The sequence below is a fragment of the Sciurus vulgaris genome, assembly GCF_902686455.1.
Source record: "Sciurus vulgaris genome assembly, chromosome: 10".
Taxonomy (NCBI): domain Eukaryota; kingdom Metazoa; phylum Chordata; class Mammalia; order Rodentia; family Sciuridae; genus Sciurus; species Sciurus vulgaris.
The window spans coordinates 669,786-695,131 of record NC_136470.1 but is presented as its reverse complement, the minus strand read 5'-3'; the positions used below and the strand labels follow the sequence as shown (position 1 = coordinate 695,131).

Below are 25,346 nucleotides of genomic sequence, written 5' to 3'. Positions count from 1 at the left end.
GACCACAGCAATGGAGCCTTGTTGCCACCTAGCGGCAGTAATTTTGCACATTCAGGTCTCATCGTTTCCAAGGTTTGGACGTTTGCGGTGAAGGGAGAAACACCCAGACTGGAAGTGCTCTTTTCCGAACTTGCCAGCACTGCCTGGATGTGTAGCTGCCCCTGTTTGGAGAGCACAGCACAGGCTGGGGCTGCAGTCGGGGGCAGCCTCCCTGCTCACAGGGTGCTGACCGTGGCCGTGCAGCTTGGTCCTGTGCGACCCTGTCCACAGAGGCCCTCCTTGCCCTCTGCCCACTCCTGGCTTTCTCTCCTGACTGGCTCCAGTGCAGCTGGCTGAGTCGTCCTGGCTGTAGGGCTCATTCGGGGGAGTATTAACAGCAAGGTGGAGAGGCAACCCCAGGAGGGGCTCCAGCCAGAATCACTGTCCCCTGCTCTCCCGCCCTTCCCTGCCTGCCTTCCTAGAGCTAAGGCTTGAAGAAGTCCGTTCCACGTGCGGAAGCTGGAAGAACAACCCGGCAGAGGAGAGCTCCGTCCTCTCGCTGGAAATCGTTCCATGGTGCCCTTCGACCTTTGCCTCTCAGGCACAGGCATTGTCACAGCTTATCTTCGTTTCGAGGCCAGCCACTCTGTTCAGCCCTCTCTGGACACAGGAAAAGCCGGGAAGGCCTGGCCTGTGCACATACCCTTCTGATGGTAGAGCTTCCAGCACCCTCCCAGCCTCGTGTGGCCAACCCGAGTTCTGCCCCTGGGCCCTCCAAGTCCCATCTGAGACCTCCAAGTTTATTCATTCTTTTACAAGTGTCATGGCTAAAGCTGGACACGTGCCCCAAGGAGCTGTTGACCAACCATAGCGACAACTGTCCTCTTTTCTGTAGGTGACCTAAAATAATTTCTTTTAAATGGTCCCTTAAAATTTGAATACTGACTAAGCACATGACAGATTATAGAGGGAGAAAGAAAGTACCAACCTAAAGAAGGCTACAAAAGAATCTGGAAATAATGTGTTACTCAGCATATTTCCAACAGCATGTGGTCCCTGCAAGGACAGCAAGGGTAGGGATCCCACATGTGGGGTAGAACAAGGACCAAGGGGCACGGCCCTGCCCCACTCTGCAGCTGTGAACTTCCGCTTTGGCAGGTTTCTGGTGAGGAGACCAGTGTGGCTTAAGGCCAGTCAGATGGGGAGTCAGGGGTCCCTCATGAAGATGCAGTTTGGGGGCACAAAGCAAACCTGCTACGTGGAGAGTGAGGAAGAGGCAGACACACGTGTCACACCTTGGCTGTGGCTCTAGACGGGGAGTTCTCCAGTGAAAGTGTTGCTTCTGCTGCAGGAGGACTGGCCCCAAGGTGGCAGTGTCCCTAGGGAGCTCACAGAAGTAAAGGCCTGCCCCGCACCAGTTTTTGCCACCTGCTGACAAGGAGCCAGGGGGCCAGGGGGCTTGATATATTTACATGTGTGTTTATAGCACACACAGCGTGATTTGGTCAGTTTCGCTCTGCAGTTCCTCTCTTTTCCTGTGGCTGCTCCCTCCCCCTCGAATTCTTTCCTTTCCCTTTGATCTGTATGAGATCCCCCCTCACTTTTTTCCCCTTATTTTGCTCTAGCTTCTGTGTATGAGAGAAAACATTTGACCTTTGGCTTTCTGAATTGGCTTATTTCACTTAGCATGGTGTCCACCACTTACCAGTAAATGGAGTCATTTTATTCTTCTTTATGGCTGAGGAAAACTCCATTCTGGTGGTATACACCAGACTTGCTTTATCCAGTCTTCTGTTGATGGGCACCTGGGCTGGTTCCATAACTTGGCTGTTGTGAATCGCACTGCAATCAACAGCTTTCTATACTCCAGTGATGAATCTACTGAGAAAGAACTCAGGAAGACTATTTCACTCACAGTAACCTAAAAACAACATAAAATAAAACACTTGGAAATAAATCTAACCAAGGAGGTGAAAGACCCTTACAGTAAAAATGTAGAACACTGAAGAAAGGAAAAAGACCTCAGAAGACAAGACCCATGCTCATGGAGAGGCAGAATTAACATTGTCAGAATGATCATATCGCCAATAGTGATATCCTGTGCAGTGCAGTCCCCATCAAGATAGCAGTGACGTTCTCACAGAACTAGAAAAAATGGTCCTAAAATTTCTGTGGAAGAATGCAAGACCCAGAATAACCAAAGCAATCATGAATAAGGAAAGCGATACTGGAGGCCTCACAATGCCTGATCTTAAGTGACACTGCAGAGCTGTAGTAACAAAACTTGTGTGCTATTTCTAGTTTTTTGCAGACTCTCCAATCTTCTATAATGGCTCCACCTGGCTACACCTCACCAGCAGTGTCAGTGGTTCCTGTTTCTTCACATTCTACCCAAGACTTGTTATCATTCATCTTTTTTATGATAACTGTTCTAACAGGCATAAGGTGATATCTCATTGGGTTTTAACTTCCCTCTCCCTAATGGTTCATGGTGTTGATATATTTCTTCATATATCTGCTATTCATGTGTAAATCTTCTTTTAAGAAATGCCTTTCAGATCCTTTGTCCCGTTCTTAATCAGATTATTTGTTTTTTCTATATATTTGAGTTCCTTACGTATTTTGGGTATTAATCTCTTATCAGGTGTATGGCATGCAAATATTTTCTTGAGTCTGTAGGTTGAATCTTCACTCTGTTCATTGTTTCCTTTGTTATGCAGAAGTTTTATATTTTGATGTAATTCCATAGTCTACTTTTGCTTTCATCGCCTGTACTTTTAGAGTCAACTCTAAAAAATCATTGCCCAAACCAATGTTGTATAGTTTTCCCCTCTTTTCTTGTAAACTTTTTATAGATTTTAGCTTTATATTTCACTATTTAACCCATTTTAAGTTGACCATTTTGTATGTGGTGGGAGATGAGGTCTAATTCCATTCTAGTGTGTGTGGCTATTGAGTCTTCTCAACACCAGCTGTTGAAGACTGCTCCTTCTCTTCATGCATTCCTGCATCTTCACTGAAAACCAGCTGATCAGACACGCATGGGTCACATCTGACTGTGTTCTGGTCCACTGGTCCATGCGCTGTTTTGTGCCAGGACCATACTGTTTTTATTGTTGCTTTGTAACATAGCTTGAAATCAGGTAGTGTGATGCCCTTGGCTTTGTTCCTTTTGCTCATGATTGCTTTAGCTGCTCAAGTTTTTTGTGATTCCATATGAATTTAAGGATTGTTTTTTCTGTATCTATGAAAAGTTGCATTGGAATTTGATAGTAGATTGCTTTGGAGAGTATGGGTATTTTAATAACATTAATTCTTCCAGTCCATGAACTTGGGCTGTCTTTCACTAGTGTTTTATGATTCAGTGTACAGATCTTTCACTTCCTTATTAAATGTATTGCTAAGTATTTTATTATTTTTGTAGCCTTTGTAAATAGGGTTGTTGTACTGATTTCTTTTTCAGAAAACTTGTTATTAGGATAGAGAAACACTGCAGACTTTTGGGAAGTTTAAGCCTCCGTTCTCACTGACCTGTGTTGAAGCACTTCAGTCACTGCTGTGACTCAGCATGTTCTGTGTTTCCCCTGGAGCCAAGCTCTCAAGAGCCCTCTCTCACTGCTGTACCAGTGGGACCAGGTTGGGGGCTTGGGTGCCCCACTTGCCTAGCAGTATGAGGAACCCCTCTGCCTGCCTTCTGTGAGGCCACATGGCAACCTGGACCTCTACCCAATAAAAGCAATGAGGGACCACCCCTCTATCTACCCTGCTTCCCTGCTGGACTGGTGGTGGTGGTGGGGAGCAAAACCATGGAATTTAAATAAGATCAGAGTCTCATAACATAATATCAGAATGTCCAGGTTTCAGTTGAAAGTCATTCAACATCTTAAGAAGCAGGAAAGCCTCATCTGGATGCCAAAGGAAATCAACAGACACCCACAAAAGATGACACATAAATTAAAACTATCTCATGGGCTTTAAATAAACCATAGCAAAAATGCTTCAGCAAGCAATTAAAAACATACTTGAAACAAATAAGAAAATTTTAAGTCTCTTAGAAGGTGTAGGGAAGAACCAAATCAAAATTTTAGGACTGAAAAATACAATGATTTACATATAAAACTCAAATTGTATACTTCAAATCTGTGCAGTCTTATGTACATCAATTGTTCCTCAATTAAACAGTCAATAAACAAAACTCAGAGGGGTCTCAGAGGAGTCCAATGGCATGCTCTGTATAGGAGACCTAAAATAAAAGATCCAGAAGGTTTAGAAAGAAAGAAAAAGGGAAGATATACCAACAAAGAAAGAAAGAAAAGAGAAGAGAAGAGAAGATACTTGGAACCAACCTGGGTAGGATGAGAATTCACACTGCTCATGTCTGAGGGTCACACTGGACAGTTAGGTGGGGCTCTACGTCTGGTGAGGCTGCAGTGCCCAGCAGCACTTCAGGCCCAGGACAGACAAGGGCCTGCCATGTTCCCCACTGCTGTGAGCAGTGCTCTCATCCATGTTGTCTTCCGACAGTGCAGCCTGTCTCTGGAATGCTGGCTTTGCTGCATGGAGGAGCGAGACCTGGGCAGCTCTCCATAGTCTGGACCCAGCTTCTCCCAGGAGAGACACCACGCTCTTCTCAGCTATGTGAGCCCGATGTTTCAGGGAAAACAGCAGAAGGTTTTGTTCCAGTAACAACTTTTAAACTCTCAAGGCAAAAATTAGAATTTTGGAGCATTTCCATTTGCTTTCTGCTCACAACTTATGGGGAACAGCCTCTGAAGTGCCCACCCAGCCTGGTGGTGCCTCTGTGGACAGCCCAGGTGCCCCACACCTCTGCTTCTAACCTGGAAGTCCTTACACTTGCCACATTTCCAAGCAGGAAGACAGTTCTCCTCACATTTTGTAGATGGGAAAATGGAGATCCCACTCAGCTCTGGAATGTTCTCGAAGTCGGACCACCCCCACAGTCTTGCTAGTCTGTGGTAATGGGTGACAACTTTAGCTCTCACCTGCCTGCCTTGGAATGGCCCATCTCTCCTGCTGTTGTCTCTGGACCCTTGTTCATGCCCCACCATCTCAGCATCACCTCCATGCTCCAAGAGGTGGTTTCTCTGGTTGAGTGGGAGACTGCAGCCCCAGGCACTGTCCTGAGCTCTGGGGGATGTGAAGCAGCCTTTCCCTGGCCCTCTCCAGGGCCTGTGTACATGTGGACCCTCGACCCCCATTTCAAGGTGTCTCTCCCTGGTTCAGACCAGTCCTGGACCAGAGCAGGGGTCACATCACAGCATCTGTGCAGATGTGCACTGACAGGACCAATCACTTCCAGGCCCTGTAGGCCTAAGCCCTGCCAGGAGCTGCCTCTGCACAGAGCCCTCCTTTCCTGCAGACCCCAGGTCCCTCTGAGCCACGAGGCTCCCCTGAGCTGAGTACCCCTCCATGGAAAGTTCTTACAGAAGCCCTCTGTAGCTTGTCACTGTACTTAAAGATAAGACCCCAGCATGACTGGTAGCAAGTTCATTTAGAGAGCAGGCGATGGGAGGAACAGGCGAGGCTTGCAGAGGGTGCAGACACTGACGCCTGGACTGACGGCACTGTGTGCAGGGATCACAGACCCCAGGCTCATCTACGAGTGTGTCATGCATGTGCATGAGTGTGTTCGCATGTGTGTGTGCACATGTGTTCTCAACACAGCCTGGGAAAGGGCACTTGAGGTCTGAACAGACCCTTTGTTAGAATGGGAGCCTCAGCCCGGGACACCCAACCTTGTCGGTGTACACAGCACGTCTTCAGTGAAAGAGGATGATCAGCAGTGGTGGGGTGTGTGGTGTGGTGATGACACACTCACAAGGCCGGATGGCTTCCCAGGAGGCACTCTGCAGCAAAGGAACTGGAAAGGACGCAGTCACCGCCTGCTGCCGGCTGCCTGCTGCTGGCTCTGTGCCTCTGCCCTTCTCCTCTGGCCCTCATAGCAGCAGCCCTGCACACACCCCTCCCTGGCGAGGCAGTTCCTCCTCCCACCCACTTAGAGCAGCCCGCTCTCAGCAGGTGGCTCTGAGCTCATTCTCCTCTCCGTTGTCTTGTGCCTTGTCTTGCCACTTTCTCTTGTCCTCATGCAAAGTCTTCCTGACTTGCCTCCCTGTGTCCAGGCTGCCCTGAGGGCCTGACCACATGCTCCCTGCAGTGTCCAGCCTTGTACCAACGCTGCTGGGACGTGGCAGAACCTTCACACTGACCCCAGGGGCTCCCACATTGCCCTGCCACCTGATGGTTCCCTCTCACTGGTGCTGAGGCCCAGGAGCCAGGAGGAACGTCAGCCTGACCCTCCACCACTGGGTGCCATCGCTCACGAGCCCGGAGCCTCATCCTGTGAGTCCCCTTTCCCAGGAAGCAACTCGTTGTCCTAAGAGGCCTGCTTTTGTCCCAGTTGGGGAATAGTAATAAGAGCCCACAGCCTGAGCACCAGGGGCACTTAGTGTCATTGGTTTGCCACTTCTTTTTCATAACTTTAGTACACAGAACTAAGGAATATTTGTATTTTTAGAAAAAGGGAAAATCATGAATAAAGATATTTCCATATTTCATATTTAAGATTGCATAATTTTTACTTAAAATATTTTAATACTTGTTTTTCTTTTCTCTCTTCATTAGTATGATTATTTATTTACTTTTCCCTAAATATGACAGTTTAAAGAATAAATCCAATATTATTTTTATCAATAAATGACTAAATTAATGTGTTTCCTTGGACCTCTTTCTATCCCTGTGACGCACCCCAGTGGTATGTATGGGACTCCTGCGCTTAAAGTCAGCTGTCACAAACCTTCTGTCTGTGAGGTGTAGCACCAACTTGGCATGTATTTAGTTCTTGGGGTTTTCTCTAGCTTTTAGGGATATAAAACAGTTCTTGTTTTCAATTATGTAAATTGAAACTGCATGATTATTGTCAAGACTCACTCCTGGTCTGTTAAAAGAGCCTGCTTGCATCCTTCCCCCAACTCAGCTCTGCCACCTCTTGTTTAAGCAGCATATGTTTTTAATATTTATTTCCTTTTGAAAAGATAAACAGATATGGATAGAAACGAGTGCCTCAACTTAGTAAGCTTTTCTCTCTCTCTTTGTTCATTGTGATCTTTAGGAAAGTTTGTAACCTTTTCCTTGGTTTTTCACCATTTTTTGTCTAAATAATTCACATAACCTTCTCTGTCTCCAACGTAACTGTGTTGTCTTCCTGATGCAAGCAATATTAAAGTGAGCCACATACCTCTCCTCCTCCTGTTCTTCCTGGCATCTGTTTTCCCATCTTGTGGCGCTAGCAGGATGCTTGTCTTCATTTCCATTTCCTCTCCCACATCTTCTCCTGTCTCACTGGTTATGTTAGTTTTGTTTTAAGTATACTTAATGTTAGCCTATGATTCTATGGTCCATAGTGCCATCATTTAGCCCTGTTCTATAGGTAAATACCTGGTCTTTATCACTATGCTTTATGAAAAGTTTTTCCATTATTTCTCGGTTGGTCAAACCCATTTTATATCCGATTCTTCAGGAAAGACTTACAAGAAAAAGATCCCTGTGTTCCTACAGGTTCATGTCTTTTTACCTGCAGACTCGTAATTTAGGGTTGATTTGACTACATAAAATCCTTGATGCACATTTTTTTTCTCTTCAGTATTGGAGGTGGAATCTTTGGGAGGTGACAAGGTCATGTGGTTGGGGCTTCTAGGAATGGGATAAAGGGACCTTGGAGCTCCCTCACCATCCCACCAGGAGATAGCTGTCCTAGTTGGAGATAGCCAGTAAACAGTTGTCTGCAGTCTGGAAAGGGCCTCACCAGAACCCAACCATCCTGGCACCAGGCTCTAGGACTGTTGGGAAAGAAATTTCCAGCTTTCACAAACCACATCTGTGGGAATTTGTTATAGCAACCTGAACTAAGATAGGCGCTCCTTATGAGGTTCAGGGAATTCCCTTCTTTTCTAAAATGGCCCTTAGCTTTTGCCATGAATTGATTCTGAATTTTGTCCAATTTTATTCATCAGTTAAACTGCTCGTACATGTTTATACATGCTTAAGCTTTAGCTTCTTGGCACGTGGATTATTGTGATTGATATGGTATCAACCTTGCATGCCTGAATGAAGGGGGCACATGTCTTTTACACATCGCTGCACTCATTTTGCTGAGATTTTAAAATCCATTTGCATCTGTGTTCATGAGAGATTGGTCTGTAGTTCTCTCTCTGTGCTCATTTATCTCTCGTCTTCGCATCTGGGCGTGTGATAGCCTTTTAAAAACCAGTTGACAGATGACCCCCTTCTGTTGTGTTTTCTGTGAAGTTACCTGGATTGGTGTTTGTTCTTCAAGTGTTTGGTAGAACTCTTCAGCAAAGGCGTGGAGGCCTACAGGTTTCTAATTCTAAGCTTTTCATTACAGATCAACTTCCCTAAGTGCTACAGTGATTCAGCGATGTCTGGCAGGTCTGCAGGGTCTGGATGTGCCCGGGCTTTCTTAGGAATGTGAACAAGGTGCTCCCAAGTGCTCCTTGAGGCGGGGTAACGTGCACTTCAGCACCCGTCAGGAGCTCTAACACCCCTGTCATCTCAGTGCTGGCTTTCGTTCATTTTCTTTTCTTTTATTCCTAGTTTTTGTGAAGACATGTGACTACTGTTTGTATCCTGGATATCTCAGGACATCATGAGAGTCTGCTTCTATCTAGATCAGTTCTAGACAGCCTCTGCTGAGACCTGGGGGAAGGACACCTTGTTACAAGCAAGCCGGGGCAGAAATCCAGGCCTCTCCTTTCCCATAGACACAGGTGGGAAGGGAGCCTGAGACTCAGTCCCACTGCCCTCTCCTGATGCGCAGTGTCCTTTGTGTGGCATGGGGCAGGTTTTATCGAAGGAATTTATGACTTACTAGCTTCCCCTTTCTTGGTCGTTGACTTAGAGCTGCCTTTTCTTGGGACTTATATGTATTTATTAATTATTTTCTGTGCCATTTGGCATTTTTAGGTTGTGAGCTTTTCTGGTTACTTGTCTGCAGCACACAGGAGGAAAAGGGCAAAACCCAGAGCAGCAAACGCGTTACTGGGTTATTCTTGAAGCCCATGGGCCCAGCCAGCCCACCGCTGGTCTCCTCATTTCAGGACTTCCCTTTTCTGCACAGCGTCTAGAGTTGTGGCCAACCAGATGGGATGGACAGGGAGAGTTGTCCTTCCATTTGTTTCATCCTCTTCCTCTTGGTGACCTCTGTCCTTGGTGCTGTCTGGTTGCTTTCCTTGGCTGAACTCATCAGAGGGCTGTGTGCTCCCTAGACCTCACTTTAACCCTTCTGTCCCTTGTCCCAGAGGCAGAACACCTGTGAAAACTTAAACAGTATTGTTCATACTCATGTAACAATTGTATGTATTAGTAAAATCATATATTAGAATTATATATGCTCTAATTTTCAACCTATTCTAATACCCCTGTGTCAATTTCTTTGAAATATTTGAAGAACTGAAAAAACATCGGACTTTAATAACCAATTCCTGGATTTTCTGATCTTCTCCATTCATACTTTTTTTTTTTTTTGCTTTATTGTTACTTTCTACTTTCTATAGACACTAAACTCCCTGTTGGGTTTTTTATTCATATTAATTTTCTGCTTCTCTTTATTCCTAATACAGACATTTAAAGCTATATACTTTCCTGTAAGGTTGTACCTGCCTACTGCTAATTTTTTGTTTGTTACCGGGGATTGAACCTGGGGTGCTCAACCACTCAGCCACATGCCAAGCTTTTTTTTTTATTTTTTATTTTTTAAGGGTCTCACTGAGTTGCTTAGGGCCTCGCTCTGTTCTTAAGCTGACTTTGGACTTGTGATCCTCCTGCCTCAGCCTCCCACACCTCTGTGATCACAGGTGTGCACCCTGTGACAGGCCCTACTACTGGGCATGCAGTAATTGTGTTGTTGAGGTCTGTTTTCTAAGTTCATTGTGTTTTCCCGTCCATTTCTTATTTAGAAGCAGTGATAAAATATATGTCCCCAAAATTATTAAGTTGTCTTTTCTAGCGATATTTAATTTAATTTCCTAGTGGGCAGAAAGCATGGTCTGTTGATCCACATCTTCAAAATTTGTTGAAACTGGGATTATGAACTAAAGAATTGTCCATTTTTAATTTGTTTCTGGGATTTAAGGAGATTGTGTAACCTCTAATTTTAGGGTACAGAGTTGAGTAACACAGAGACTACCACGTTTGGGGGTTGTTCTTATATTCTATGTTGCCATTACTTTGGGGGGCTACACTTGTGTGGACACTAGTTGAGAGCATGTGTTAACATCTCCCATCATTTGGACAATGGTTGGTTTGTGTCATCACACACAATCACAATCTCCTGACCGCACTGTGGCCACCATCCCTCCCTCCTTTCTCCTGCATGCTCCTAGCTGTGTGCGTCCTGCCACACATGTGCAGTCTCCTGCCTGGATTGTGCCCATCATCCCAGAACCTTCCCTCTGACCTCTCGTCCTTCCCTTTGCACCCCAGCCTGTTCCTGCACCAGCACCAGAAAGCTCATATCTAGATACCATAATGCAGCGTGGCTCTCCTGAAATCCTCTTCCAGCTCTGCTCCTTACAGATTCCACTGCCCCCATTCTGAGGCTGCCGCGAACACCTACCGTTTTGGTTTCTTGTCTCCCTCTAGATCCAGCTCGCTGCTCTCTCTGGGTCGCCCCCTGCCCTGTGCTCTCAGCACCCCAGGAGCACCCCCGCCAGGGCTGTGAGCTGCAGCTGAGGCATGCCTGTCTCCCTCCCCTGGCTACCCATCTCTCTTCCTGGCTTCTGTCTCAAGTCACAGCCCACCTGCTGTCGTCTTGGTGTACACGTGACCATGATATTTCAGTAGGACTGGCCTGTCCCTCTGAGATGGAGGTGCACGTAGGAGAGGCTTGGCCATCTCAGGTGCCCCCACTTTAGGAAGCCTCATGCTCAGTTGTGTTGACCCCTGCCAGAGGCCTTGTCAGAGGCCCTGAGGGCATCCCAGACCTAAGGTCTCTACAGTGTGGAGGTCGGAGTGGGGGTGGTGCCCCTGCCTGCCAAACACCTTGGCACGGCCCCACGTGTGCCCAGCTGTGGTACTTTCTCTGCTGCTCCCTCCATCAGTATTGCAGGGTACCCCCCAGGAGAGAGCTCAGCTTGGCCGGAGAGCTCCACGTGGCCAGAACAGAGACTGGCCAACCTGGACTCTACACCTTTGTCCGCTCTGTCCACTCACATGGGGTTTCCTCCTATGCACGTGGAGGAGCGGTGTAGCTTCCTCGCCCTGTGCTCCCAGAGCCCAGGCCATCCTGGGGACAGGAGCAGACCTGCGGCGGGGGGGTGGTAGCACGCTGCATTGGTGGCCAGGTGCCTCTGGGCAGCCGTGCCCTCACAGTGACAGCGTGAGCTGCCACTGCAGGAGTGCTGGCTCCTGGCCCGTGTGCCCGCCGGGGTCATTCACAGCTAAGTGCACTGCTTTCCTCTGGACTGTGCCCGGGGAGGCCGTGACGTTGTGTGAGGACCCCACCCTTCGTGCTGACTTGCAGTGACGGCCTGTTTGGCCAGGCATTGAACCACAGCTCTGCGGTTCCTCTGTGGGCTGCACAAGCCCTGCCTTCCTGGCCATGTAGCTTCCTGCTGGTGAGGGAGGGGCAGAGCCTGTCCTCACTGGGATTCTCATCGTCTCACAGCCCCCTCGACTGGGCTCTGGGGCTCCAGGCTCCCTGAGCATGTCGTCGCTGCAGGAATGTGTCTCTTGGTTACACCACTTCCTAGTTCTGATCTCATGGTGTTCCTGTCTAATTTGATCGCCGTTTCCCATCAATTACAAATGAAACCTCCTTTGGTCAAAGCCCATTAATTTCTGGTTTACTAATACTACTGTTGTCAAGAGATGGCCTTGGTTTCTACAGTTCTGCTTCACATGCCTTACTGAGGTTTCCTGGGCCCTGATTTCAGCTGGGTTTTAAATGAGTGCTGGCTGTCAGTGGTGCTGGGTAACGTGCATGTCCTTGACACGCTCGCCTGACGCTGGGCTCTCGGCTTGCCTGAGCTGATGGTGCTGGGCTGCCTTTGCTGTTACTGTTTCCACTTCTTTTCCAGCCTGTGCCACCTGGCTCCGATGCTCACTCAGCTGTCCAGCCCCACTCTGGGGCGAGGCCTTCGGCAGCAGGAGCCACTGCTGGTCCTGCTTAGTGCCCTGGGCCAGGTGGGGTCTTGTCTGGTCAGTACCCAGGTCGCACCCAGCTTTCTTGCCTGCTGACTTGGCCAGAAGCACTTTGCCCAGTGCCTAGTGTTTGCTTTGTCTATCACCCAGCAGTATCTTCTGTATGAAGCAGTTGCCTTGTGGCTCCACCGAAACTTAGCAGATGGTTGTGGCCCGTCCAGGGTATTTGAGTGTTGAAATGACCCACGTGTTCCATCTGGACTGTCATATTGCCAGCTCTGCATTGAGTGTGTGTGTTATGTCTCGTTCATTGTATCTTTCTTTTCATTGGTTTGGCATCTTTGATTTTCCCCCCTTTTTAATTTCACTGCCTTTTAGGAAGACCTATGTTTTTGTTTTCTATTTGTCCCTCTGCATTTGTAGAAATTTAGTCTCAGGATCCCCACAGATACCAGACCCACACGTGCCTGTGTCCCTTATGTAACATGGCTCAGCATCTGCATGATACCTGCACACAGCCTCACGTGCACTTTAAATTGCTGCTGGGTTACTTAATGGTACCTAGTGCAGCTTGAACACCTTGTGGACATTGCTACACAGTATTGCTTAGAGGAGGGAAGTCTGTCCATGTTCAGTACAGAGAGCATCTCTTCTCTTCTGAGTGTTCTCCACCCATGGCTGCGAGCTGTGGGTTCAGGACTGTGAGCGGTGGGCAGAGAACCCTAGCTGAGTACCACCTTCCATGGGCCCAAGCCCCTGCTCTTCCTTGACCTTTCCCACTGCTCACCAGCAGGTGCACTGCTGTCTCCCACCTCTTCCGTGTGCCACAGCCCGTGAGCTTCTCTGCTCGCCCTTCTCTCTAGGCCTTCCACCTCTGCTTCCCGTGTTGTGTGTGCTTCTCAGAACAGCTCTCTCCAGAATCTTCCTCTCGTCACCCCAGTTTTGTTTCAGCCTTTGATCCACAGAGGTTTTTTCTTGGTTCTGCCAAACTTGCCAGGTGTTCCTTGGTTTGAGGAAGCTTGATTTTCAGCAGATGTCTCACAAAGCACATGACAAAGGCATTGCTTATGTTTTTGGATATCTAAAGCTCTGACTGGCTGAGAGGAGGCCTTGTGGCCCTGCTGTCCTCTGGGGTTTGTGAAGGTGTGGACCCCGGCTGAACTGTGACATCAGAGTCCTTGCCTCTGCCAAGCGGGCTGCTTCCTTTGCCTGGACTCCGCGTGGAGAACCCTCTCTGTCTCTCTGGTTTACTGGTTGACATGCCTGGGCCGCCACCCTGGGCTAGCTTGCTTGGGTGCGGGATGAACCTTTTCCACTCTAAGTCTTTTTTCCCCTAAAACATTTGTAAGGGCTTAATTTTAAGAGTTGGTTCTCCTTTGTGGCTTTCTCTTCTTGGCCGGTGCTCTGTACTGTCCACTTCCCCTTTGATGGTTGTTATCTTGCTCTGCCTCTTTTTCTCTGGATGGTTTCCAGTCCTCCCTTGTATAGTCAGTTGAATCAGTTCTCCATTGGGCCTTGTAACAGTCTTTATTTCCAGTTCTTGTCCTTTTCTTTAGTTTCGCTTGGAGTTGTTCTCTTTTAGCAGTTACCCGTTTTGTTCTGGCTTAGCGCTCCACTTGCATTCTTAAGAGTTGTAGGCCTTTGCTCCAGTGATCTGGATCTTGCCTCTGCAACTTCCTGGTGCTGGAATGCTGGTTGGCGTTCTCCACCTTGTGGTGGGGTTCACTTTGAGGCAATCATGTGCCCCAAGGGATTTTCTGTGCCTCTTTTCTCACCTTTTAAAGCACACAGTTCCTGAATCAGCAGTAACAACTGTCTGTGTCTGGGGGTGGGTGGGTGGAGGGATGTGGGTGGGGCTTGCTGGTTTTTTGTCTGGGAGCATCCTTTCCTGATGGTCAGCAAATGCAGTGTTTATGTCTTTTAAATGGTACTTTTGGAGATGGGATTTAATAGGTATGCCTACTAATACCCCATGTTCCTTTTCTCTGTGTGTGTGTGGGGAGGAAACTCAGTTCCATTCATTCTGCACCCTTCTCTTTTCTACCACAGCTTCTTTTCCTCTTCTTGCTCTGAAGCACTTGTCCCAAGATCATCATCTCTGGTGCCATACCCCTCTGCACCCTTCCTGTGGGTTTCCTAGCAGTCAATGCCTGACCCGTGAGGTTGACTGCTCCATTCTTGGCCTTCTGGGCGGAATCCTCACCTCCTGGGGTTTGGGCCATCGCGGTCCGCTGCTGCAACCTGTAGTGCCCTCTCCTTTCCATTGCACTTTCACCACTGGCTGAGCACGCAGGGATCTGACCACAAAACCGTGGGGTCTTCCAGGCACAGAGCTGGTAGGTCCTTTCTCTTGCCTCCTGTTTTATTGATGAGTGAATTCTCAGTTCTGGTTTGAGAGAATCATCCTGGCTGCAGAATTCTGAGGCCTTTGACAAGGGATGGAAGGCCCATGTACAGTCCGTTGCTGCATTACCCCTGCTTGATCTTGACACCTCATCATCTTTAGCACTCTCACTGTTGTCAGCCCAGGGCCTGAGTGAGCCACCTGAGAGAAGGGGCCCCCAAGGCCCTCAGCTAGTGATGGGAGGGCTGAGGACCAGGCTCCTCCGTGCTCTTGCACACACAGACCAGTGGTGGTTCCGCTGGGCCTCTCCTCGTGGGCTCAGGTCCCAGCATCCTTCGTCATTCCACCTGCTCACCACTGGCTCATGCCAGCCTCCAGCCTGTGGACCACCCAGTTGTTCTCTCCTGACTGCTGAGCTCCTGAGGCGTGTGCCTCTTCATTTGGCAGAATTGTTCCTCTGCTTTCTGTAGGGTGGAGACGCCACCTGTTAAATCTGCAACTTTCAATGGGAGTTCTCTTGCATTACTTTCTTTTTTTCTTAACTTTCAATTACCTTAGTTTTTAAAATTGAGATGTAGTCCATGTGCCAAAAGTTCCCTCTCTTAAAGTGTGCATCCAGTGGCTTTGGTGTGTCCCACACGTGGAGCTCAGCGCCCAGCTCCACAGACGTGGTCTCTCACGCTCCAGCCAGCAGCAGTCTGAGCCCTGTGCTGCCCTTGTGTGACAGCTTCCCCACTGAGGGAAGAGAAGAGGTTTGCGTTCACCACATCCTTCCTGGGATCAAGCTCCTGCTGTGGTGGGGCACCGCCTGCTAGGGAGACCCCTCAGACGGAACTGTCCTGGCTGCCCAGTGCCTCAGAAAGGCACCAGCACTCTGCGTGGGCTCTGACCACCACTGGTGCTGTGGTCTCACAGTTCCGGGTGGTGGATGCTGTGATAGGTGTGCCTTTACAATGCCACAGCAGTGGTTTGTGGAGGCCATAATCATGCACCTACGGAGAAGATGAACACAGCAAGGACGCTAATGTTCTAAAATGAGTGCTCGCGGCTGGGGATCCAGAGCCGGCGTTGGCAGCAAACCTGAATTCTCAAGGCAAAAAGTGAAAATGTAGTCTGAGTTGAAAACAAGGTGCTCTGGAGAAGCACTAGATTGTGCAGAGGGAAGCGCCCAAGGGCAGAGTTGCAACTGGGGTCGGAGAGATTGAAGAGGATTATCTCACTGGCTGTGAAAGTAGGAACCAGAGATGTGCTTAAATTAATATATCATTGAACAGCTGTTGTTTCAAAGTCAGGGTGTACACAAATAAAAACACTAACATAAAAAGAACATTGATATGGTCTACGGAAATATCTTCCCTGGGTCGCCCACTGTGAGCTGGATGCTACCCAGTGCAGCGCTGCCTCCTTGGGCTACACCGGGCAGCCCTCCCCAGGCCAGCTCTGCTGGCACACATCTCCTCACGCAGGCCTCAGACTGGAATGGTTCAGAGATGTGGGCTACTCTGTCACATGCAAGGAATGACCTGCCAAGCCCAGTCCTAAGGACAGGCCATGCACACTGGAGTTCACCTGCCCCTATGTTTCTGTTTCAGGTAGGCGGGCGCCGACCAGCCAGCCCCTCTGCAGACCCCTGTTCTGGTGATGATGCTCTGAGCCACAGTCCACCTAGCACTCACATCTATGGACCTGCTCTGAGCCATCGAGCCTGCCTATGGGGGAAGGTGAGTCACCATGAAGTCCCTGTGTTCTGGCTTATTCATCAGGATACGGGCCACAGAGCCGAGTTCACCCATGAAGAAGGCAGCTGTTGGAAGTGGCACGATCCTGAGTCCTACTCTGCTTTGGTTCTCGAGGGGCCCTGAGGTTCTGCTGTGTAGGACTTTGGGGGAAGGGCCCCTTATTCCAGTGTCCATGGGCTGGTGGTGGTTGCACAGCCTCAGGTCCCAGTCACCCAGGAGGCTGCCTGCACTGGCCTGTGGTCCTCACCTGGAGTGGTCATGGGGAGCTGGGAAAGCAGGAGGGAAGCTCTGAGTGTTGAGGAGAAGCTGCACTCGGCACCGAAGGCCACTGAGGAGGTGTCCGGAGAGTGGATCCTGAGAGCCCGAAGGAGGGCAGCACCAGGAGGGGTGCTTTTGGGCCACCCGATGGTACCCTGTGGCTATGGTCCCTGTGGCTTTCCCAAGCCTGGCTTAGGAAAGGGCAGAAATCAGTGAAATGGGGAACGCAGAAAGAGAGAAAATGGCAGAGCTAGAAGTTGGTGTTCTCTTAAAGAGTAGTTAGCTCTCTGATAAGAAGGGTTCAAGAAAACAGAGGGGTGATACTGATGGCAATCAAAGGAACAAAAATAAGAAATGGCAACCAAGAAGAAGGCTTACGGTACTGTAATGGCCATGCCTCAACAGGACTGAATGAAGCAGATAACTTTCCAGGAAAGTTACAGTGCCAAAATAGACTTGAGGAGAAAGAGAGAACTTGAATGGGCCGGTAAGTATTAAGACAGTTAAATGATCATCAAGACTTGCCTTTCAGAAAAACTCTCACCCCTGTGTGTCACGGGTGATTGTACCCAGCCTTAAGGACCTCTAAGGCTTTTCGCTCACACAGGTCATCCCAGAAAGCAGAGGAGAGCCCCAGTCCTCGACTGGATTCAACCTGATCTCGACTCCAATATCATGTAACATGTAAAAAGAAAGAGCAGGCCCAGTTCCTGGAGCTATGATGAAAAGTCCAATGTGCCAAATTCAGAAACAATAGGGGGACGCTGTGATTCAATAGGGTCCACCACAGGCTTTCAGGTTGACCTGGTGTGAGAACAGCCTTGGTGCAATCCGTTAGTTAAGCAGACTGGTAGGCCTGCAACTGGTGAAGAACAGTGGTGAGGTCCATGCCATCAGTGGCCAGAGCTCCTAAACCAGGAATAGAGAATCCAGACATGGCCCAGGAACCCGTCCACCACGAATGTCGTCTTGGTGGAGAACGTTAGACGCTGTCACCCAAGGTCAGCAGGCAGGGGTGAGCTCTGCCACCACCGTGGAGCCTTTCTCGTGTGCAGGGACCACCAGGAATGCAGAGGGCAGAAGTAACACTGGCATTCTTTGCAAGTGAAAGTGATGGTCTGTTTTAGAAATGTCAGGAAAATCAAAACCTACTAGAAGAAACAGAATAGTTTAATAGGTTTTCAGGAGGTGGGATCAGAATGCTCAAATGAATAGTCTTTCTGAATGAATGATAACCAAACAAAATTTTAAATTTTAAAAAATAGTGTACTGTTCACAATGTCACCAGAACACCTAAGGTGACCAGAAATCAACCTGAGTGCGGGCGCATGGAACATGGTGGCAAGAGCCTGGTGCTCTCAGAAGGACTCGGAGGACAAGGATGGAGTGAGAGGTTTCACAGCTTTTCTCTGTTAATAACATAAATGTGTTTGTTTTCCTCATGCAGTTTCACAAATGCATTGTGATTTCAATCAAAATTCCAGGTGGATTTTTAAAAAAATTTTAAATTTGTTCTAATTAGCTGTACATGACAGTAGAATGCATTTATTCATTTTGACAAATCGTACATAAATGGAGTGTAATTTCTCATTTTTCTGATTGTAAATATTGTAGGATCACATCAGTCATGCAGTCATATATGTATATTAGATAATAATGTCTGTTTCACTACTGTCCTTCCTACCCGCATATCCCTCCCGCTCCCTTCACTCCCCACTTGTCGTGACCAGCGCGACCAAACTCACCAAACTCTTGGGTCCAGCGAGGGGCAAAGGAGGAGTGGAAAATAAAGATTCACAGACACAGATCTTGAAGATTAAGCTGGGATCAGGTGGAGCTCTGCTCTCTGATGTAGATGCAGGTCTAGAGTTACCCCAGCAATCTTTATTTATATACACCTCGTTATCAGGTTAAAGACTATGCAACTGTTATTCTTTGTATCCAGGAAAGTTACAGGAACTAGGACGTTCTATGCAGCTTTTCCACAGTTGCAAAGTGCAAAGTTAGGAGCTCTGTGAAGCTCTCAAGGAAGTCCACTGTTTAAAGTTACTGTAAGGCGGGCAGGAACTGGAGAAGGGAGCTGGTGAAACATGTGGTTTCTAGCATAAGAGTTCCTTCCTTCCTGGGATCTGTGTGCCTGAGATCAAGTCAGAGCTGGTAGGACTCTTGCACAGAGCCTCCTCATGCAGGGCATTGCCACAGCAGCTAGGCATCCTGAACCCTTGCACAGGAACATTCCCAGGAACCAGGCATGCCACAGCCACGAGGGCATCAGAGACCCCTGGTCCCCGTCACTGCTCTCCCATCCTCTATCACTGCTCTCAACACCCTCTACTTAATATAAAGCTTAGGAAGCCGAGGCAGAAGGATCTCGAGTTCAAAGCCAGCCTCACTAAGCAACTCAGTGAGACTCTGTCTCTAAATAGAATTCAAAATAGGGCTGGGGATGTGGCTCAGTGGTAGAGTACCCCTGAGTTCAAGTCCCAGGATCAAAAAAAAAAGAATCTCAGGATTTTGAAGAATTCAGTAAACCTTTAGAAGTTTACTTCTCAAAATGAGAGAACATGAAAGTCTAAAGGTTTCTTAGAGATTTGAGATGAGTTTTGTCAACATTGGAGAAGAGTGAAGCCAGAAGGCCTGATGTTCTAGAGTCAAAATCACAAAACAGTGTGTCGTTTGCATCGAGTCAGATAGAAACCTAAGCATGAAAGGTAAAAACCCTTGAATAATTTTAAAAAACTTGGCAAATGCGTTTATTACCTGGGGCATAAAAAATTATTCATAAATAACACTTCAAAAAGCAAAAATGAGGGGCTGGGTTTGTGGCCCAGTGGTAGAGTGCTTGTCAGCACATGTGAGGCAATGGGTTTGATCCTCAGCACCACATTAAATAAATAAATAAAGGTATTGTGTCCATCTACAACTAAAAATTAAAAAAAAAAAAAAAAAAATGATAGGACAAAAATTTGGTAAATTGAGTCATACCAAATTAAAGATTTCAAAAAAGCAGCAACTCAGGAGGCTGAGACAAGAGGATGACAAGTTAGAGGCCAGCCTCAATAACTTGGCAAGATCCTGTCTCAAAATTAAATAAATAAGGCTGTGGATATAGCTCAATAGTAAAGCACTCCTGGGTTCAATCTCTAGTACCACCAAAAAAAAAAAAAAAAAAAAAGAATTTGAAGAAGGATTCCATGGGGGAAAAATGAGGAATGAGAAAGGAGAAGTCTGAAACCAAAAAGGCATCAATATCTTGAGCACACATGGGAGTCTAAATAAGCCCCCATTCTGGGGATGGGGGCAGAATGAAGTCCCATAGGCACCCATGTCCTAATCCTTTGCACAGCAGGGATAAGGTTGCAGAGAGCTTTGAACTGTTGGCAAGCTTGGCCTTTATGTGAGACGATCCTGCTTGGGTCCTTCAAATGTGCAAAAGTGGGTAGAAGCTCAGAGTCGGATCTAAAGATGTCAAGGTGCTGGCTTTGAAGTGGAGACTGGTGGTGGCCTCTAGGCACTGCAGAGGTTCTCCCAGGGCCTTCAGGAGGGACACAGTCCTGCAGGCCCTGGAGTCTAGCCCAGTGAGGGCTGTGGCAGACATCTGGCTTCCAGAACTGTGAGATCATCCGTTTGTATGATTTCAAGCCACTAAATTCATGGTGATTCATAACATCAGCAATATGAAACTAACATGCCCTGTAACTTCTAAAGAAAAATAGGCAAGTTATCTGAAAGACAATTTACAGAAGAGAAAATGGGAAAGGCTGATGTGGAGATGCTCAGACTCACTCCTAGACAGAGACGTGAAACTGGAAGGACTCTACAACACTTGGTGCAGATCAGACCTGCAAGAATCAGAGAGCTGCACGTGCCAGACATGCAGACACTGGAGGCCTGCAGACCACCCACTGGAGGGCATGCCTTCAGGCTGGAGAGTCACCAAGCTGGCGACCACCCGCCCTGCATCTCTGAGTGGATGAGATCCCACATACAGCGCACGCCTTTTGTGTTCTGTGGGTACAGTAGGGATCTCAGTGTTCCTTCCTGGAAGAGAGAGAACACAAAGCATGGTGGAAGCCAGCCGCAGGGCAGTGGCACCGTGGACTGGGCGTGCACAGGGGAGCAGCGTGGACCTCGCAGCCCCACGCAGAGGGAGCTCCAGGAAGATCAGCCATGTCAAGCCCTCATTTGTGTCAGCAAAGACACGCGAGGTAGCCAAGAATGTGTAACACAGCCCCACAGGCAACCCTGGAGCGGTTCTGAAGCCGCACTCTGTGCAGCCTGCAACAAGCACAGCCTTACCAGGAGCTGCGATGCTGAGGGGCTGCGTGCTTAGCTGAGCTCAGCTGGCACAGCATGTCAGCCCTTGTGGATGGGAAGAAGAAGGGGGTTCAAGGAGGACAAATGAAAGAAAAGCAAATAAAAATCTCTTATTCTGAGTTGAAGTATTGAAGGAGCTCAGCCAACCTGTTTTACAGCTCAGTAAACTGAGCCCCAGGGAGGCTATGTAGTTTGATCAGTGTGGGGACTAGACCATGGACTTGAAATCTTGAACAGCACTTCTCTGCCTGTGCAGGTGTAACTGCCACCATCTTTTGTTAAAATGTATTTTCATTTTTAATTATGGTAAAATGTATGTGACTTAGAATTTTGCATCTTAACCACTTCTAAGTGCACAGTTCGGGGCATCAGGAACTTCCACACTGTTGTGTGGCTGTCTCCACCCTGCCTCCAGACTCCTCATCATGCGCAACTGAAATTCTGTCACCACAAAATGACTCCCTGTTCCTCTGCCCCATCCGGCACCCATACCCCTCTCTCTGTCTCTGATTCGTGGGAGTGTCCGTCAATTTCCTCGTGTGACGGGCTTATTTCACTTTGCGTGGTGTCCTCGAGGTTCTTCTTGTTCCATCTGTCAGAACGCCCTGGCTTTTCTAAAGCTGAAGAGCACCACCATCCATCTGATGGCACCTTGTTTTTCCACTCACCACCCACAGACGTCAGGCTGCTCCGCCTCCTGGCTCTTGTGAATAAAGCTGCTGTGAACATAGGTGCATGGATATGTTTCCAGACCTTGATCTCGATTATTGTGGAATGTACCTAAGAGCACCATTGCTGGGTCGTATGGTGATTCTGTTTTTGATTTTTTGAAGAGTCACTGCACCATTCTGCCTTCCTGCCAACAGTTCACCAACTGCTTCTTTTTCTTTTTTCCATCATCGTTACCCTGATGGGATGGGGTGCTATCACATTGTGGTTTTGATTCATATTTCCCTTATGATTGGTAACTATTTTATGTTACTATGATGAAATACCCAAGGTTTGGTACTTTATTTTTTAAAAATATTCTTATTAGATTACAGTTTTGGAAGGTCAAGGGCATGGCACCATATCTGCTCAGTCATGGTAAGGCCTCATGAATGGCATCACACCTACGGAGTATGTACAACAAGGAGGGAAGACAACAGAGTGACCAGGACTGATTGGGTTCCAGAGGAACTCATTCCTAATCCCTTCTGAGGGCACACCCCCGTGACCTCAGGACCTCTCTCAGACCCCACCTATTAAGGCCCACCACCTGTTAGCAGCAGCACACTGAGGATGAAGCCCCAGTGTGTGAGCCCTTGGGCACAGGCCTGATCCAACCACAGCTGTCATGTGGTCACTTTTTGTGGCTTGCTGGCCAATGGTGCGGCTTCTTTGGAGAAATGTGTGTGCAAGTCCAGTGCCCATGTTTCAGTTGAGTCGCTTGGATTTCATTATGTTGTGAGGGTTCTTTATATACTCTACATTAACTCTGCAGCAGTTGTGTGACTTGCAGATATTTCTCCCAGCCTCTAGATTGCCCTCTCTCCCTGTCAATCATGTCTCTTGCTGCATAGAAATTTTAAATTTTGTTTGTAATTTATTTTCACTTTTTGCTTATGCTTTTGATGTCATCACCATGAACTTATTTTGAAATCCTACATCATGAAGGTTTTGTGGTCCTGGCTTTTACGTTTCAGTCTGATTTGGGGTTTACATTGATATGTGTCATTTGTTTGCATGTAGATACCTGGGTTTTCCAGCCCCATTTGTTGAAAATACTGTCCTCTCCCTATAGAACATTCTTGGCACTCCTGTCAAAAGTATTTGACTATACATGTAAAGGTAGGTTTCTGGGCTTTTTATTTCATTCCATTTGTTTGTATGTTTGTTTTTATGCCAGTACCACACTATTTTGGTGATCGTAGCTTTATAATAAGTTTTGAAGTCAGAAAGTGTGACTTCCAGTTTTGTTCTTTTCTAAAAACAGTTTTGTTTTTTGGCTATTTGGGGTCCCTTGAAACTCCATGTGAAGTTTAAACATGTAAGAAATACTGTTGCACTTTTGACAGACTCCGCATTCAATCTGTAGCTTGCTTTAGTGGCACTGGCATCTTAATAGCATTGTCTTCCAGTTCATGGACACAGATGTCTTTTAGTTTTTGTGTGTGTGAGTTCTTTAATTTCTTTCAGTTTTCAGGGGCTAAGTCATTAACGTTTGTGATTAAGTCTGTACTAAACTACTTTATTCTTTTGATGCTATAGTAAGTGGAATTGTTTCTCTCATTTCATTTGGATTGTTCACTATGAACACAAATCCTTCTTGATGAGGTGGATGGTAGAAAAGGTGGCTAGACTCTGTGCGAGCGGGTGGAGTGGAAAGCTCTTTGCCTTGCAGCCAACCCAGGACAGGTGATTGCCCTCTCTCTTCCTTCAGCATCTGCCGTCCTGGGTTCACTGTAGCCCAGTCCTGCAAGTTAGCCCAAGCCTGACAGGGAACTCCTAGAGAAGGTCTAGGAAGGGCCCAAGAAGCCTGAGGGGGTCTTAATGCTTAGAGAGAATGGGAGTAGGTCCAGAGTTTTGCTCTTTTCTGTTCCACACCCAGCTCCAGGCTACCCCATGGAGGATGGAGTAGCAGTAGTGGAGCAGCAGGGCCATGGAGTGAGTCCAAGATGGAGGGAGGGCAAGGCTTCCTCTCCAGGGTGACAGCTATGATCCCAAGAGGCAGGTTAAGTCTCTGTTGCTTTTTCCCCTCTCTCTGCCATTCTGTCGCTTGATCCCAGGTGTGGGCACATGGGGGAGTGAATGGTGACAGAACAGAGAAAGCAGAGCATTCTGACTCCAGCAGGGAGAAGAGGAGGCAGGCTGCAGAGAGCACAGGCAGGAGGAGGACCCCTTCAGGCCAGCCCAGGAGAGTCAGAGGTCTCCTGGGCCCACCCTGCTCCGCCTACGTAGACCTACCCTCAACAGCCTACCATAGAGGGAGAACCACAAGGAGGGGTGGAGCAGCCCAGGGCCTCAGCTGGACACCATGCAGCGTGGCACACACACAGGAGGTCCAAGTGGGACTGGAGGGCTTCAAGACAGCTGACCACACATGAGCCAGTTAGAGCTGAGAGGGAAATGCTTTCCTGGGGCTTCAAGGGAAGTCGGAGCCTCTGCCTTGCCCAGCAGACCTGGATCCTGCAGTGAGGGTCGTGCACTGCCTAGGGTCAGGGGCTACGTACCTGTTCATCTCTGCATGGTGGCAAGTACTGGAGGGCCTGAGACCCCACCCTATGTAGGCACTGGGTATAGCTGCGGAAGTAATGGGTGGAACCCAGGAGAACAGAAGGCCCACAGCAAAGGAGGAAGGGCCACCACTGAACCAACATGTTGATGACAGTGGCAAACCGTCCACTCTAGGTCCATACTTGGAGCAGATCCTAGGGAGGGAAGGAAATAATGCTGCCCCTCGGGTCTTGCTTTCTAATTTTCTGGGGATGTTGCATAGAGAGCCTCCCTGAGGGAGTCAGCTTGAGAGGCAGGGCCCGAGGATCTTGGCACTCCCCACAGCAGCTGCCCCAGTCACCCCTTCCCCAAAGTACCCTCCTCTGCTCCTCAGCCCTGCCCTCACCCACCGCAGGGACTTGCTAGCCCTTCCCCAGGGCCCCTCATGGACCTTCCAGTCTCGCCTCTGCTGACCCAGCTGATGCACATTCTCCCAGGTCAGTAAGTGTGTTTGGGACCAGCACGGCATTGCAGGGAACTCTGTGCCATGGTGAGCTGTGGGTGCATTCAGGGAGGCTGAGGCAAGGGCAAATTGCTGCTGGCAAAAGAAGGGGAGAAATTTGCCCAAGATGCTTGGATGGGAGTTTGTTGGTCTTGAAGACCCCAGGCAGGAGTTGGCATCAGCTCTTTGGTAGAGGACTGTGTTCTGACCAGGTCATCCTGTCCACGTTGTGGCATCTTGGAAAACATTAAAGATAAACTGTGCCTCAGAAATCTTTGCACACGTGGGAAGCATGCAAAGCAGGGGCACGTGTAGAGGGAGAAGGGATCTCTTGTGGGCTTTCAGAAAGTCCTTTAGTAGTGATCTTAGGCAGCAGGCAGGAGTCCTCCACCTACATAACCTCCCAGCTTCAAGGTTAGGCCGGACAAGAATGGTGCCATCTTAGGGTCAGCATTTCTCTCCCTCTGAAGTCTTTCTTGGTGAGGTTTTCTTTAAAGAGCCTGCGCAAGATCCAGAGTAGCCCCTCTGCCAACCCCGGTCACATTCTGTTCATCTGCTTTGTGTGCATTGCCATTCAAGAGAAGGCAGGCACCACGAGGTAAGAAGTGCCTGGTGCTTTACCATAGTACCTGCACCTGGGGTAGTGCCTCGCATCAGTGTAGCTGGTGGCAGAGGGCAGAGCAAGCCTTGCTGGACCAGGTAGAACTGGCCAGCAGAGCCCAGGCCATGGGGACCAGGCAGGAGAGGATTGGTGGAGGGTGAGGCATGCTATGTGGGATCCCCAGCATGGCTGTGCATTAAGAAGGGGCAGGTGCAACCCTCTCTCCTGGGTCTG

The 25,346-nt window shown here is 48.3% G+C and overlaps 1 protein-coding gene across 16 annotated transcripts in view; it reads left to right on the top strand.

Annotated features, from left to right (window-relative positions):
- Positions 1–25,346, top strand: part of PCBP3 (poly(rC) binding protein 3) — a 235,080-nt gene that overhangs the window by 143,316 nt on the left and 66,418 nt on the right. For all 16 annotated transcript variants that reach the window (XM_079100763.1, XM_079100777.1, XM_079100767.1 and 13 more), the window contains one exon: positions 16,093–16,221. In XM_079100763.1, coding sequence (XP_078956889.1) covers positions 16,212–16,221 — 10 coding nt within the window. In that variant the 5' untranslated portion in view covers positions 16,093–16,211. The remainder of the gene's footprint in view (positions 1–16,092; positions 16,222–25,346) is intronic.